At 43.9% G+C, this 16981-nt stretch overlaps 1 protein-coding gene across 6 annotated transcripts in view; it reads left to right on the top strand.

Moving 5' to 3' along the window:
* The window catches only part of LOC109427367 (proton channel OtopLc), a 185963-nt gene that overhangs the window by 110709 nt on the left and 58273 nt on the right, over positions 1–16981 (top strand). For 4 of the 6 annotated variants that reach the window (XM_062845021.1, XM_062845020.1, XM_062845023.1 and 1 more), the window contains exons 3-4: positions 2578–2786; positions 2867–2929. In XM_062845021.1, coding sequence (XP_062701005.1) covers positions 2578–2786; positions 2867–2929 — 272 coding nt within the window. The remainder of the gene's footprint in view (positions 1–2577; positions 2787–2866; positions 2930–16981) is intronic. The other 2 variants (XM_062845022.1, XM_062845024.1) reach the window with 1 other exon arrangement.

The following is a 16981-nucleotide window of genomic DNA, read 5'->3' as shown; positions in this document are numbered from 1 at the left end:
GTTCCCAGAATTTTCCCAGAATGTTCCCAGGGACAGAGACAGTAGACAGAGTAGACAGAGTAGACAGAGTAGACAGAGTAGACAGAGTAGACAGAGTAGACAGAGTAGACAGAGTAGACAGAGTAGACAGAGTAGACAGAGTAGACAGAGTAGACAGAGTAGACAGAGTAGACAGAGTAGACAGAGTAGACAGAGTAGACAAAGTAGACAGAGTAGACAGAGTAGACAGAGTAGACAGAGTAGACAGAGAAGACAGAGTAGACAGAGTAGACAGAATAGACAGAGTAGACAGAGTAGACAGAGTAGACAGAGTAGACAGAGTAGACAGAGTAGACAGAGTAGACAGAGTAGACAGAGTAGACAGAGTAGACAGAGTAGACAGAGTAGACAGAGTAGACAGAGTAGACAGAGTAGACAGAGAAGACAGAGAAGACAGAGAAGACAGAGAAGACAGAGTAGACAGAGTAGACAGAGTAGACAGAGTAGACAGAGTAGACAGAGTAGACAGAGTAGACAGAGTAGACAGAGTAGACAGAGTAGACAGAGTAGACAGAGTAGACAGAGTAGACAGAGTAGACAGAGTAGACAGAGTAGACAGAGTAGACAGAGTAGACAGAGTAGACAGAGTAGACAGAGTAGACAGAGTAGACAGAGTAGACAGAGTAGACAGAGTAGACAGAGTAGACAGAGTAGACAGAGTAGACAGAGTAGACAGAGTAGACAGAGTAGACAGAGTAGACAGAGTAGACAGAGTAGACAGAGTAGACAGAGTAGACAGAGTAGACAGAGTAGACAGAGTAGACAGAGTAGACAGAGTAGACAGAGTAGACAGAGTAGACAGAGTAGACAGAGTAGACAGAGTAGACAGAGTAGACAGAGTAGACAGAGTAGACAGAGTAGACAGAGTAGACAGAGTAGACAGAGTAGACAGAGTAGACAGAGTAGACAGAGTAGACAGAGTAGACAGAGTAGACAGAGTAGACAGAGTAGACAGAGTAGACAGAGTAGACAGAGTAGACAGAGTAGACAGAGTAGACAGAGTAGACAGAGTAGACAGAGTAGACAGAGTAGACAGAGTAGACAGAGTAGACAGAGTAGACAGAGTAGACAGAGTAGACAGAGTAGACAGAGTAGACAGAGTAGACAGAGTAGACAGAGTAGACAGAGTAGACAGAGTAGACAGAGTAGACAGAGTAGACAGAGTAGACAGAGTAGACAGAGTAGACAGAGTAGACAGAGTAGACAGAGTAGACAGAGTAGACAGAGTAGACAGAGTAGACAGAGTAGACAGAGTAGACAGAGTAGACAGAGTAGACAGAGTAGACAGAGTAGACAGAGTAGACAGAGTAGACAGAGTAGACAGAGTAGACAGAGTAGACAGAGTAGACAGAGTAGACAGAGTAGACAGAGTAGACAGAGTAGACAGAGTAGACAGAGTAGACAGAGTAGACAGAGTAGACAGAGTAGACAGAGTAGACAGAGTAGACAGAGTAGACAGAGTAGACAGAGTAGACAGAGTAGACAGAGTAGACAGAGTAGACAGAGTAGACAGAGTAGACAGAGTAGACAGAGTAGACAGAGTAGACAGAGTAGACAGAGTAGACAGAGTAGACAGAGTAGACAGAGTAGACAGAGTAGACAGAGTAGACAGAGTAGACAGAGTAGACAGAGTAGACAGAGTAGACAGAGTAGACAGAGTAGACAGAGTAGACAGAGTAGACAGAGTAGACAGAGTAGACAGAGTAGACAGAGTAGACAGAGTAGACAGAGTAGACAGAGTAGACAGAGTAGACAGAGTAGACAGAGTAGACAGAGTAGACAGAGTAGACAGAGTAGACAGAGTAGACAGAGTAGACAGAGTAGACAGAGTAGACAGAGTAGACAGAGTAGACAGAGTAGACAGAGTAGACAGAGTAGACAGAGTAGACAGAGTAGACAGAGTAGACAGAGTAGACAGAGTAGACAGAGTAGACAGAGTAGACAGAGTAGACAGAGTAGACAGAGTAGACAGAGTAGACAGAGTAGACAGAGTAGACAGAGTAGACAGAGTAGACAGAGTAGACAGAGTAGACAGAGTAGACAGAGTAGACAGAGTAGACAGAGTAGACAGAGTAGACAGAGTAGACAGAGTAGACAGAGTAGACAGAGTAGACAGAGTAGACAGAGTAGACAGAGTAGACAGAGTAGACAGAGTAGACAGAGTAGACAGAGTAGACAGAGTAGACAGAGTAGACAGAGTAGACAGATAAGACGGAGAATGGTAGACAGGGAAGGCAGAGAAGATAGAGAAGACAAAACATACAGAGACGACAAGGAAGACAGGTAGGACAGAGAATACATAAAAGGTAACACAGGGAACACAGGGACGGCGGAAAAGACAGAGTAGACAGAGTAGACAGAGAAGACAGAGAAGATAGAGATGGCATACATTACAGAGAAGACAAAGAAGTCAGGTAAAACACGGAAGACAGAGAAGACAGAAAGGACAGAGAAGACAGAGTAGACAAGAAGAATTGGGTCTTCAGATCATTGGATGTTAGAAATATACTGAATGTTTTATTTCGGTCTACATTCCAGCTAAACCCCGATGGATTCGGTTCACACACCACCCCGACACATCACAAATCACCGCTAGTGCCTTGCAATGGAACCGACGACGACGACGATGACCATTGCGACGAAGAAGACGCCGTCGGACTCAGCGTTACCGACTCCGACGACGACGGAATCTACCTGCGGAGGCACATCCGAAAGATCATCGAGGGACGAAAGCCAAAGAATGCCAAGTGAGTCTTCTTATAAATTCTCTAAATTCCACTGATGAATGGTCTCAACAACTTTGAATCTATGTTACTGCTAATGCAAGCTCCTTATGGATGCCCTATTGGCAGCCGATCGGTGCCAAGCGGGAGAAAAAGCGTCGTCTAAGGTTAGCTGTTTTTCCCCCTTTCCTGTTGAAGTTGAAGTAGTTTATGATCATTCGTAGACGACACTGCACGACACAGTTCTGCCCCAGTGGCACCACCTCATTCTCATCAGTCAGTCAGTCAGTACACTCAGCAAGCCTCATTATCATCGAAGTATTAATCGCCTTCTAGCGTCCATAAATATCTCAACTCCACAAGTCATGTAATTGCATAACTGCATGCATCACAACTATCTACCTCTGTATGTACACTCTCGCGGTTAGACTAGTTGGCAGTGTCACGGTCCGGTGTTAATTGCAGTGCTGAATCACCACTGGATTTGTTTACAGAGGAAGATTTAAAGAACGATTTTGCTTCTGAATTATGAAAGATATATTTTTGGAAAAAAAAAATAAAAAATAATAGACCCTATTCATCAAGACAAGTAAAACCCAATTTCAAAAGAACTTCAAACACTTTTATTCACACAACATCCCTCTCACAGTCTCAAATCAACATTTCACAGCCTTGTCGCAGCAAATTTTCGGGCACATGAAGCTGTAGCACTCCATAGCGTCGTGGAAGCAACGGCCCACGCACAACGGTTTGCACAGCTGATCGAATGATTGTTGTGGTCCGGCCTGCACGCAAGGGCTGAGAACGAGAACGAGCGCAACCAGTAGCGACAGCAGACGCCAGAGTTGAAATAAAAGAGCCATTTTGATTCTTCGTATTCAAGATTGTGACTGCGATTCAATCGGTGTATGATGTGGAGGTTATAGCATTTGCTTATCGAAAGCTTTGTCCAATCAATTTTAGATGGATTTAGCACGCCAGTTCAGTAAACTAAAACTTTGACCGTTCTTCTGATAACCTTTAATATGTAATAAGGCCCATGAAGCTACAGAGCTGCAAGGTCTTGGGTATTCTACACAATCATGCTGAAGGTGACGGGTTCGATTCCCGGTAGGTCCAGGAACTTTTCGTTAAGGAAATTTGTTTGACTTCCTTGGACATAGAGTATGCTCGTGTCTGCCATACGGTATTCACAAGCAAAATTTTCATTGGCAGAGGAAGCTCTCAGTTAAAAACTGTGGAAGTGTTCATAGAATATTTAGCGAAAAAGCAGGCAGAAGAAATAAAAAAGAAGAAGTAGATTTTCGTAATTGGAATGTAAAACAAAAAAGAGGAAAGTATAATGCTAGTTACTGAAAACTTAAATTTTATTCACAAAAAAACAATCACCGTTCTGGATCAAATCATGGATCTAACCAACAGAGTGTAATGTCTGCGCAGCAATAATCGTCACATCCTTCAACAATCCTGCAGTCGTCGAAGCTGTCCCAGCATTGCGACTCGCAGATGAGTCCACAGCGTTGATCTGCCACGGGATCTTCCGTGGGATAGACCATGGATAGTGGTGAGGGGAGGATCGTTTTTATTAACAGCCCAAAAGCACACATAGTCAATACTTGCCTCATTTCTGGGACTGTCTAGGAACACGCAAATAAAATCCACCTCAAACACATTGTTTACATTGCTACTAAAGTGTGAAAATGGCTGGAAAACCATTTTCGTTATAGTTAGAAGAAAAAGTAAGTTATACGTATCAGGCAGTAAACTACCGAGCACAACGTCATACCTTGTCTCGATCGATGCTACTAAATCATTATGCTCTAAATTCTGGTTACGTAATATTTGACCTAGAATAGTCTCAACCGATCTTGATCACTTCTATCTTTCAGCAAAAGCATCATAGAAGAACTTTTATTTTTCGAAAAGTGGTTCGTTCTGCCATTTTTTGATTTTTTTTCAGTTTGCCTATACTATGCCATGTATGTATACACATATGGCACTGTGAGATGCGCGACGATAAGCAAAAGGACGTTAGGCATAATAGATGGGGTTACGGGGGTTACGTACAAAAGGCTGAATTACAAAAGGCTGAATAACGAAAGGCTGAATATATCAAAAGGTTGAGAAAACAAAGGCTGAAAAAATGATTCGACTAGTTCTCAAACGACGAGCACATAAGCAGTCATGCTGAAGACCAGCCCAACACTAACATCACAGACAAACAGACATAACACTCGTATTATTCATATAGTACACTGTCTTTTTGAAAATTTACTAATTGGCCGACGCACACTACCGCTCATTGATTAATGGTTGGCCAACATATTTTTTGTGTCATTAGGCGAACATCCGAACATGCTTCCGTGACTATGTTTTTCAACGGGAAGCGTTTGGACTGTTTGTCCGCGCTAACAATCCCATGCTTTACGTTAGTGGTGATCGCCTACGTAACTATAGTCCTGTTCAACGACGTAGGTTGAACTTGCTCGAAGTTGCTGCATCCCGCTCTTACCCGTTTGATGACAAATGGGTAAAAGCGACATGCATCAACTTCGAGCAAGTTCAACCTGCGTCGTTGAACAGGACTTATGGGGTTACGTACAAAAGGCTGAAACACGAAAGGCTGAAATAACAAACGGCTGAATTACGAAAGGCTGAATCACAAAAGGCTGAAAATGTCAAAAGGCTGAAATAACATAAGGCTGAAATAATGATTTGACAAGTTTTCAAACGGCGAGCCTAAAGGCAACACTAACATCATAGACAAACAGACATAACACTCTAATTATTCATATCGTACACTGATATAATGATCTTTATGAAAATTTGCTAGTTGGCCGACCACTTAGTCCTGACACTTGCATTGGTTTTGCTTGAGTTTGACATTTGACGCACGCTACCGCTCATTGGTTGAAGGTTCATTGGACGAACATACTTCCGTTACTATGTTCGAAATCGGAAAGCGTTAGGACTGTTTTCCGCGCTAAAGTATGCATTATTGATCGCCTACATAACTATGACAGTATTGCTCCAAAGAATAGCATATATTTAAAAGAAGGAAAAATCTCTGATCACATTGTTGGCAGCTGTAATGGCAACCAATCTCCATAACAGCATAACTCGAAAGAACAGCTCATGCTCAAAGAAGGAAAAATCTCCGATTGAAATACCATCAGTCATTTTTTGTGTTAGTTGGTATGCATCATTAGCCTCTTCACTAAGCACATTCTATGACTAGGACTCATATATGTAGCCGATCTGGTTAACGAACGGGTAGTCATGCTGCTGGTGACGGGTTCGATTCTCCCTCGGGCCAGAAACTTTTTGTAATGGAAAATTCTTTGACAACCACGGGCATAAAGTATCTTCCTGCCTGTCACACGATATACAAATGCAAAGTGGCCATTGGCAGAAAAGGCTCTCAATTAATAACTATTGAAATGCGTAAAGAAGCTGAAAGCAGGCTTTGTCTCAGTTGGGACGTTACGCCAGAAAAAAAGAAGAAGTACTATAACTCATTTCCTGCATTTTTGCAATTCCAGCCTTTTGTGCATTCAGCCTTTTGAAATTCAGCCTTATGTTACTTTCAGCCTTTCGTGTTCAGCCTTTTGTGCATTCAGCCTTTTGAAATTCAGCCTTATGTTAGCATCCCGACTTATGATAGTATTTCTCCAAAAAATAGCATATGTTTAAAAGAAGGGAAAATCTCTGATGACATTGTTGGCAGCTGTCATGGCAACCAATCTCAACAGCATGACTCGAAAGAAAAGCTCATGTTCAAAGAAGGAAAAATCTCCGATTGAAATAGCAACAGTCATTTTTTATGATCGTTGGTATACATCATTAGCCTCTTCACTAAACACAGTCTATGACTAGGGCTCATATATGTAGCCGATGTGGCAAGTGAACGGGTAGTCATGCTGAGAGTGACCGGTTCGATTCTCGCTCGGACCAGGAACTTTTTGTAATGGAAAATTGCCTGTCACACGATATCAAAATGCAAAGTGGTCATTGGCGGAGAAGGCTCTCAATTAATAACTGTAGAAATGCGTATAGAAGCTGAGAAACAGGCTTTGTCTCAGATGGGACGTTACGCCATAAAAAAGAAAAAGAAGAAGTTCTATAACTCCTTTAGTGCATTTTCGCAAATTCAGCCTTTTGTGCATTCAACCTTCTGAAATTCAGCCTTATGTTAGCATCCCAATAAATGATAGACATAATTTGCCAATCTGTTAACTTTGTGCCTGTCCCATACACTAAGTGTACTGGAAATGCTACATATTCACTTCAAGAATGACTTTTTGATAGAAGGCCCGAAGGGTCGCGTCCAGTGCTGAAAATGTCATTTCGTCATATCTAAATTCAACCACCTACAGCTCAGTTCAGAAGCTTAGCCTGAGAATATGGTATATGGAAATTTTTTTAGGCTAGACCAGTTCTACAAAAAAGTCACGAAAAAAACGCTATTTTTCGAATATTTAAGGTAAATGTCACGGACTACTTTCGAAAATGCCAATTGATATTCACCATAAATATCAATTGGAAATTTTCGAAGGTAGTCTGTGACATTTACCTTAAATGTTCAAAAAAGAGTGCTTTCTGTGACCCCTTCGAGGGGGTGAGAATGGGTCACTTTTCAAACACTTGTAGTTCAAAGGAAAATTGATGAAATCCAAATATTTTTCCATCATTTTTATCATTACCGAAGATCATATTCCAGCGATAAAAGGACTTTTTCATGCAAAGAATCAAAACTTATTGAACAATGAATGTGAAAGTATGCATTTTTGACCCATATTGACCAGCATATTCTCAGGATCAGCTTCTAAAATCAGCAGTAAGTTGTTGTTTTTAAATATGCTGAAATAACATTTTGTGCACTGGCACACACTGGGGCAGGATTGAAAATACATGGAAAAAACCTCTAGCTCCTCGAGATGTTGAGATCCACACTTGGTGTCTTCGGAGAAAATATTTCTATGAACAAGGTCGGTATTCTGAACGATAGCATATTTTTGTCACTTTATTCGCATAAAAGTCCTATAAGTCATTTTGGCCACCTTTCATTTCAGTGGTATAGTGTCTTCGGCAAAGTTGTTCGGCTATTTATGCTAAAAAAGTTTGCCGAAGACGTTAAATTTCCAAAGTCTACTGTTCTTGAGATATTAGTCGTTTTATAAAATACCTACCTAAAATCGAGTTTTTGAAATAAATTACGTTTGTAAACAAATTTAATGTCCGTTTTCGAGTTATAATAATGGAAAATACTAAAATAAAACATATATCAAAGAAATTAGTTGGAAAAAAACAAAATATGCATTGATTTTTTATAGAAAATTCCTGAAAATCGCGCAAAATGCATATAGGACGTTCTTGCATTCGGGCAAGTTCGGGCAAGTGTTTTCATCGGCGATCACCTCCTCCTCCTCTTCTTGGCGTAACGTCCTCACTGGGACAAAGCCTGCTTCTCAGCTTAGTGTTCAATGAGCATTTCCACAGTTTTTAACTGAGAGCTTCCTCTGCCAACGACCATTTTGCATGTGTATATCGTGTGGCAGGCACGAAGATACTCTATGCCCAAGGATGTCAAGGAAATTTCCTGTTAAGAAAAGATCCTGGACCGACCGGGAATCGAACCCGTCACCCTCAGCATGGTCATGCTGAATACCCTGCGTTTACCGCCTCGGCTATATGGGCCCTCCCTCGGCGATCACCTACATACATACATACATTTATTTGTACAACATCATTAAGACAAGACATAATCAACAATAGTACGCCACAATACTCGGTTTGTGGCTGCCGCTCTCCATCCTCGGTCGCGCCCAATGCTCGCCAAGTCACGCTCCACCTGGTCCGCCCATCGTGCTCTCTGCGCTTCACGCCTTCTTGTGCCAACCGGATCCGTTGCAAACACCAGCATTGCAGGGTTGTTGTCCGGCATTCTTGCAACATGCCCCGCCCAACGTATCCTTCCGGCTTTGGCCACCTTCTGGATGCTGGGTTCGCCGTAAAGTGCAGCGAGCTCGTGGTTCATCCTTCTCCGCCACACACCGTTCTCCTGCACACCGCCGAAGATCGTTCTTAGCACGCGTCGCTCGAAAACTCCGAGTGCTTGTAGGTCCTCCTCGAGCATGGTCCATGTCTCGTGCCCGTAGAGGATCACCGGTCTTATTAGCGTTTTGTACATGGTGCATTTGGTGCGTGGGTGAATCTTTTTCGACCGCAGTTTCTTCTGGAGCCCATAGTAGGCCCGACTTCCGCTGATGATGCGCCTCCGGATTTCACGGCTCACGTTGTTGTCAGTCGCCAGTAGGGATCCGAGGTAGACGAATTCCTCCACCACCTCGAAAGTATCCCCGTCTATCGTAACATTACTACCCAGACGGATCCGGTCATTTTCGGTTCCGCCTACCAGCATGTACTTTGTTTTTGAGGCATTCACCACCAGTCCGACCTTTGCTGCTTCGCGTTTCAGGCGGGTGTACAGTTCTGCCACCGTTCCAAATGTTCTAGCGATAATGTCCATGTCGTCCGCAAAGCACACAAATTGACCGGATTTTGTGAAAATCGTTCCCCGGCTGTTGAGCCCGGCTCGTCGCATCACACCTTCTAGAGCGATGTTGAAAAGTAGGCATGAGAGTCCGTCACCTTGTCGCAGTCCCCGGCGAGATTCAAATGAACTTGATAGTTCACCCGAAACCCTAATTCAGTTTTGCACAGCGTTCATGGTTGCTTTAATCAGTCTTAATAGTCAGCTACCCAGTAAAGCCGTTTTCGTCCATGATTCTCCATAGCTCTGCGCGGTCGATACTGTCGTATGCCGCTTTGAAGTCGATGAACAGGTGATGCGTTGGGACCTGGTATTCACGGCATTTCTGGAGGATTTGCCATATGGTAAAGATCTGGTCCGTTGTCGACCGGCCGTCGATGAAGCCGGCTTGATTACTTCCCACGAACTCATTTGTTTTAGGTGACAGACGACGGGAGATGATCTGGGATAGCACTTTGTAGGCAGCATTCAAAATAGTGATCGCCCTGAAGTTCCCAGATCCTGACAATCAGCCGATGCAGACAGGTGGCCAACTTTTCTGGGCCCATATTGATGAGTTCAGCTGCGATACCATCCTTACCAGCAGCTTTGTTGGTTTTGAGCTGATGAATGGCATCCCTAACTTCCCTCAGCGTGGGAGTTGGTTTATGTCCGTCCTCCACTGCACTGGCGTCGTCGTTTCCTTCGTTGCCGTGGGCTCCCGTGCCTACGTTCTCCACGCCGTTCAGGTGCTGATCGAAGTGCTGCTTCCACCTTTTGATCACCTCACGTTCGTCCGTAAAGAGGCCTACGTCTTTATCCCTGCATATTTCGGCTCGCGGCACGAAGCCGTTGGGGGATGCGTTGAGCTTCTGATAGAACTTCCGTGTTTCTTGGGAACGGCACAGCAGTTCCATTTCTTCACACTCCGATTCTTCCAGGCGGCGCTTTTTCTTCCGGGTATGCTGTTTCCGCTTCTGTTTGTAACGTTCCACGTTCTGTTGGGTCCCTTGCTGCAGCATTACCGCCCTCGCTGCGTTCTTCTCCTCCAAAACATACCCGATGGTGCTCTCGACTGCGTCGTTGATGGCTGCTTTCACTGTACTCCAGCAGTCCTCTAGAGGGGCCTCATCAAGCTCGCCCTCGTCTGGCAACGCGGCCTCGAGATTCTGCGCGTATACTAAGGCGAAATCCGGTTGTTTTAGTCGCTCTAGGTTGTACCGTAGCGGTCGCCGGTACCGTACATTGTTGATGACGGAGAGTTTTGGGCGCAGTTTGACCATCATCAGATAGTGGTCGGAGTCGATGTTGGCGCCATCGAGGTCCTGACGTCGATAATGTCGGAGAAGTGTCGTCCGTCGATCAGAACGTGGTCGATTTGAGATTCCGTCTGCCGTGATGATCTCCAGGTGTAACGATAAGGGAGGCTGTGTTGGAAAAAGGTGCTACGTATGGCCATATTTTTGGAGGCGCCGAAATCAATGAGTCGTAGGTCGTTTTCGTTATTCTGCTGGTGGGCGCTGAACTTAATGTCCGGAATCCTTGCAATCCATTTCAAATGTTTCCTTCAGAACAAATTAAAATTCTAGCTACACACTCTCATTTAATATTCGCCAAAATGACGAGGGGTTCCAAAAGTGCATCCCCTTTTCGAATGCAGAAAACGTATGCAACAGAGAACCCCATACCGCTCCTGAACAGCAGCAGTCCATTCCCACATTTCTGAATTTCATTCTTTTTCCATCGACGAACCGTATCACAACATTACAAAAGAGATCGACGCTAATGAAATCAGCACACATGTCAAGTCATGGCTTCGGTAGGAGGAGGGGTGCGGCTGTCATCAAGCGCACTGCTGGACATCGTTCCGGCACGTGTCCCATCCCACCACGTTCAAGTTGAAGGTCACCCAGCAACACATTCCCACATGAATCTCGGACGGTCGAATGGATGACTTTCGGTATCGAATTAATGAAACTGAAGATTTTGTCACCAATTTATTTCTTCCCGTTTCAACATTTGGGAGCTCGGTCGCAGCAAATCCGAGGACACATCTTGGAGATGCACTCGTTCGAGGTATCGAAGCAACGCTTCATGCAGTACGGACTGCACAGCTCATTGTATCCTTGCTGGGCTGTGGTTGTCCCCAGGGAGTAGGTCAGCAGGAAGCTTGCTAGGAGGATGTGGAAAAAGTTGAATAAATATGCCATTTCTTACGTTGTGATTTCAGAGGTGTAACAATTCCAACTGAAAAAGAAAGATTGCCATTTCGCTAACGGCTTATCGAAAAATCCACCGTAGCTGAAACAGATTGATTAACCCCGAATCGGTTGAAACGTTCGACAACCTTTAAACCATGGGTACTCAAAACAAAACACCCCAAAGGAGGGTGCATCGAGAAAATCGATTTTCCATTATGTTCCTTATGCCATTGGCCTGGACCCGCACCGTGTTACTGCTGCCGTCAGTCCCAGTTGAAACAGTAGTGTTTGTTCGTACCATGCGAGTTTGCACACCACCCGCCCTCAATGCGAAAACCTTCCTCAACATGGGAGAGTGCCATTTGTTGTACGCTCCGTCAGTGTGTTACTTCAGGATGTAGAAATCGCAAGAAGCATCACTGAGAAGGGTAGTTCAACTTTTATCTAGCTTTATGAAATAATTGTCAGGATTCCGGGAGAATCTCTGTCAGGATTCCGGGAGAATCCCTGTCAGGATTCTGGGAGAATCCTTGTCAGGGTTCTGGGGAAATCCCTATCAGGATTCTGGGGGAATCCCTGTCAGGATTCTGGGGGAATCCTTGTCAGGGTTCTGGGCAAATCCCTATCATGATTCTGGGAGAATCCCTATCAGGATTATGGAAGAATCCCTGACAGGATTCTGGGAGAATCCCTGACAGGATTCTGGGAGAATCCCTGACAGGATTCTGGAGGAATCCCTGACAGGATTCTGGGAGAATCCCTGACAGGATTCTGGGAGAATCCCTGACAGGATTCTGGGAGAATCCCTGACAGGATTCTGGGAGAATCCCTGACAGGATTCTGGGAGAATCCCTGACAGGATTCTGGGAGAATCCCTGACAGGATTCTGGGAGAATCCCTGACAGGATTCTGGGAGAATCCCTGACAGGATTCTGGGAGAATCCCTGACAGGATTCTGGGAGAATCCCTGACAGGATTCTGGGAGAATCCCTGACAGGATTCTGGGAGAATCCCTGACAGGATTCTGGGAGAATCCCTGACAGGATTCTGGGAGAATCCCTGACAGGATTCTGGGAGAATCCCTGACAGGATTCTGGGAGAATCCCTGACAGGATTCTGGGAGAATCCCTGACAGGATTCTGGGAGAATCCCTGACAGGATTCTGGGAGAATCCCTGACAGGATTCTGGGAGAATCCCTGACAGGATTCTGGGAGAATCCCTGACAGGATTCTGGGAGAATCCCTGACAGGATTCTGGGAGAATCCCTGACAGGATTCTGGGAGAATCCCTGACAGGATTCTGGGAGAATCCCTGACAGGATTCTGGAGGAATCCCTGACAGGATTCTGGAGGAACCCCTGACAGGATTCTGGAGGAACCCCTGACAGGATTCTGGAGGAATCCCTGACAGGATTCTGGAGGAATCCCTGACAGGATTCTGGAGGAATCCCTGACAGGATTCTGGAGGAATTCCTGACAGGATTCTGGAGGAATCCCTGACAGGATTCTGGAGGAATCCCTGACAGGATTCTGGAGGAATCCCTGACAGGATTCTGGAGGAATCCCTGACAGGATTCTGGAGGAATCCCTGACAGGATTCTGGAGGAATCCCTGACAGGATTCTGGAGGAATCCCTGACAGGATTCTGGAGGAATCCCTGACAGGATTCTGGAGGAATCCCTGACAGGATTCTGGAGGAATCCCTGACAGGATTCTGGAGGAATCCCTGACAGGATTCTGGGAGAATCACTCTCAGTATGGCGAGAGGATCTCTGTCTGGATTCTGATGGAATGCCTGTCAATCTATCAATCTAACTAATCTTTTAAACACTTTGGTTGTTTTGTTGGTCATATATTTTTGAAAAGCAGTCTCTCTATCGAAACTAGTCCAGAATAACTCCCTTGAAATTGAATTAAATCTCCTCTCAGGAGTCCCTTCTCACGGTGAGCTACTCGACTACTCACTCTCCGTCGCTTCAATCCACTCTCCTCCTGCGAACAAAAATAATGGGTTACCTCCTTGTTGCAGAGGGATCTCCCAGCAGCCACAGTAGGTAGCTCCTACTCCAAAGAAAAACAACAACGACAACAACAGCAGCCAGCAATGAAAACCTCGGAAAAGGACGGAAAAATCAATAGCGTAAAATTTTTCGCCAAAGTCATCAGAAAATCCGCTCACGTTCGAAATACTTCCCGACTCCGACGCCGTCGTCTTTGCCATTCGCATCGCACAAAGTGGCCACTACACTTCATTAACGACCCTCGAGCTGGATGCTGCACCTCTCGAAGAGTTTCATTCGGATCGACGACGACGACGACGACGGCGATGCGATGTGAAGATGGTTCGATTGTTTTTGTCTCATTGAATCCCATAGTCCCGCATCAGGACGACTGCATTGCATTGTGTACGGACGGAGGCCGACCATCATAGTCACGAGTCACGATACTATGTGCCTTAGATAGGGGGTGGTGAACAAAGGTGAACACAATACGGGGTGGTTTTCATCATTTATAGGCTTGCACACATTCAGGAGTCACGCGTCTGGATTTTTTGTGGTGATTCTGAATTGACGGCTACCGTGATGGCGATGCCGTCCCCCTTTTTGCGTACGGTTGCGTCTCGACTAGGGCTAGGTGCTGCTGGGTGCATAGCGCTGCCGCCGGCCGCCGGTAAGATGAGAGGGTGTTGTAGTCACGCATTTTGGGATGCTCTGACTGTGAAGCGGAACCGAGATAAATTGCAGTCGTATGCACTGTAAGAATTGTGATGATCAGTTGTGATTGACGTCCAAGTTAAATAAAAAAAAAGAGTAAAAAACATTCTACAACTCGATATATTTCTCGTATAGATCGTTATCGTTTCTGGTACGGCCTTTTGGCTCTTGAGGATAATTTCGGCGCACCTAGAGGGGGAAGCGTCCTAAACCCCCGGCCACTGAACTAGAGCCATGGCAGCCTGCGGGGTGGGTACACAAGACATCTTTTGACCCTCGAGTCTCAGGATCGGTTGAGGTTATGGGGAGGGATTCGGACTTGCTAACTACTAAACATGAGATTTTATTCTTAATCACTTAACCTAATTTACAGCTCTATTGTCCACTGGGGCACTACGTGAGCAATTTCAATTGACAACTGCACTTACATTTTGTACAGCGCCTAGATTCTTATTCTACTTTATCGAACTGGTGCCTTTCTGCTGCTTTCACTTTTTCTACTTTATACCTAGTAGAATGATGAGCACAAGGATGATGATGGATGGCCGTTGTTCCTTTCCAGTCCGATTGGGGGGTCCATTATGAGTAGCAGTTCGCCGATGTCCAGGTATCCGGGTCCGTTTGAGCCATGGGGCTCAGAAGAGGGTCAGTGCCAGTTGCTCTCGGGGGAAAAGCAACTGACGAAAAATTGCAAGTGCCGGGGCTGGGAATCAAACCCATGACCATCCGCATATGAAGCGAACGTGTGACCAACTACGCCACGGGCCCCGGCTAAACATGAGATGTTAGTTTAGAAACACTATAATTACTCACTAGATATAAGGTACCCCGGGGCAAGTGGGACCTAAAAAAATGCTAGTTTGGTTTTGTCAAGCCAAAAAATTCTAAACATAAATAATTTTATAATTTCAATGGTTCTAAAAGACATTGTTGGTATATTTCTTCTTAGTAATGGGCATTAAAACTGTTTCAAAATTTTTGAATTCTGTATATTATGCATATTATAAAAAGTGGAACAGATCTTCATTTACACCGTATCACGGGGCAAGTGGGACCTATTCGGATTTTTTGTAATAATAGCTTAATATAGTTGCTGCATATATGTAAGGTAGCATAAATTATTATGCGAATAACTATGTTTAGCGATTTATATTAGAAAAGTTTTGTGGTATCGTGCATAAATTACGTAACACATATAATAACGAATCACTGATAAAAAAAAATGATTGACCTCTAGCATCTCGTGCAAAACAAATTGATTTTATTTATACAAAAAGCTTCCTAAGGTTAGATGCCGAAAGATTTCCAAACTTACTTTTCATATTACGTAGTTGATGAGTCTCGCCAAAAGGTTTTTCAACATTTACAGATGTTATGTTTTTCCTTACCATAATATTACGATCATTAAATAAAGATTTTTTAATCGTAATCTCCGAGTAAGTCGTTTTCCAATTTTCTGATACTTTATGGCCGATTCTTCAACATTCAGAAAAACTCATTATGCAGCGAAAAACGGAAAAACAAAAGAATTTGCTTGAACTAAAATATTAAAAAATAGGTAATTTCGAAAAAATATGTTCTATCGAAGACTTCGTTATTTTAAACAATAGATTCATCATCAAAATAGAAGTAATTAAGTATTAATCAACGATTGATTACTTAAGGCGACTATTTTTACTTCACTTTTATGTGGATTTCGACTTAGTCTGAAGAAAGCGAGATCAAACTATGAAATTGTGTTTGCTTACTCTCATAGGTCTCACTTGCCCCAGATGCTGAAATGCACTGGGGTAAGTGAGAGCAGTTAACAAAAGGTAATAAATGAAAATAAATCACAGCTTTTTCGCTTAAAATAATTTGCAAGCACTCCAAATATTATCCTGAAACTGAAAAAGTTTTACTTTATTTGTTATTCTATTTTTAAACGACGAATGTAGTAGGGTACGTTAATCTCACTTGGTGAATTGAAAATTACATATGAACAACAATAACATATATGGCCTCTTTATGGTGAGAACAATAACAATTTTTGAATTCAAAGTATCCGTTGGTGTGATACCTATGTTTTCTATGAAGAATGTTTGCCTTAAAAATAAAAAATAAAAAAAGTTATAGCTGTAGGTCTCACTTGCCCCGGATTCTCACTTGCCCCGGGGTACCTTACCGCTAAATCACGGATTGCTCAAGCTTGTAGGTGGGTGGCAGGAGCTGACTGCTGGAACGTGGTGCGCTTTGACGGGGGTAGCAATGGCGGCGGTAGCTTGGAAACAGTTCAAGACTACGAGCAGCGAAGGCGTTTGGTAGAGGCGGAATTGCTACTTCAGTTAGCCTAGTGGTTAAGGCTATGGATCGCCAATCTGAAGGTGGTGGGTTTGAATCCCGTTCCAGTCAGGAACAATTTCTCGACTCCCTGGGCAAAGTGTAAGTCCTTGCCACACAATGTACGAATTCTATTACAAGTTTTATTTTTGTGTTAAATGTGCTATTTTAACTTGTAAATACTCCCCTAGTATTAATGCACATTTACAGGGCTGTGACAAAATAGAGGCGCGCTATCCTATTTCGATTGCCAACAATCAGGCCATTTCGGGCTGTGATTAATTAGGGATGTAAACCTTTTCCTTGCACAGACTTCAAATTATGGAACTCTAGCTATGAAACCCGAATCGGGATGCCCCCTTAGGATTAGAAATTCCTAGACAAAATTCGAGCTATGTAAGCAACTATTGCTGCTAACTAAAGGCAACCTGCCAGAGAAAATACGATTACAGG

This window comes from Aedes albopictus, chromosome 1 (assembly GCF_035046485.1).
Source record: "Aedes albopictus strain Foshan chromosome 1, AalbF5, whole genome shotgun sequence".
Classification (NCBI taxonomy): domain Eukaryota; kingdom Metazoa; phylum Arthropoda; class Insecta; order Diptera; family Culicidae; genus Aedes; species Aedes albopictus.
The sequence above is the reverse complement of the archived record's forward strand: the minus strand, read 5'-3'. Positions and strand labels throughout refer to the sequence as shown.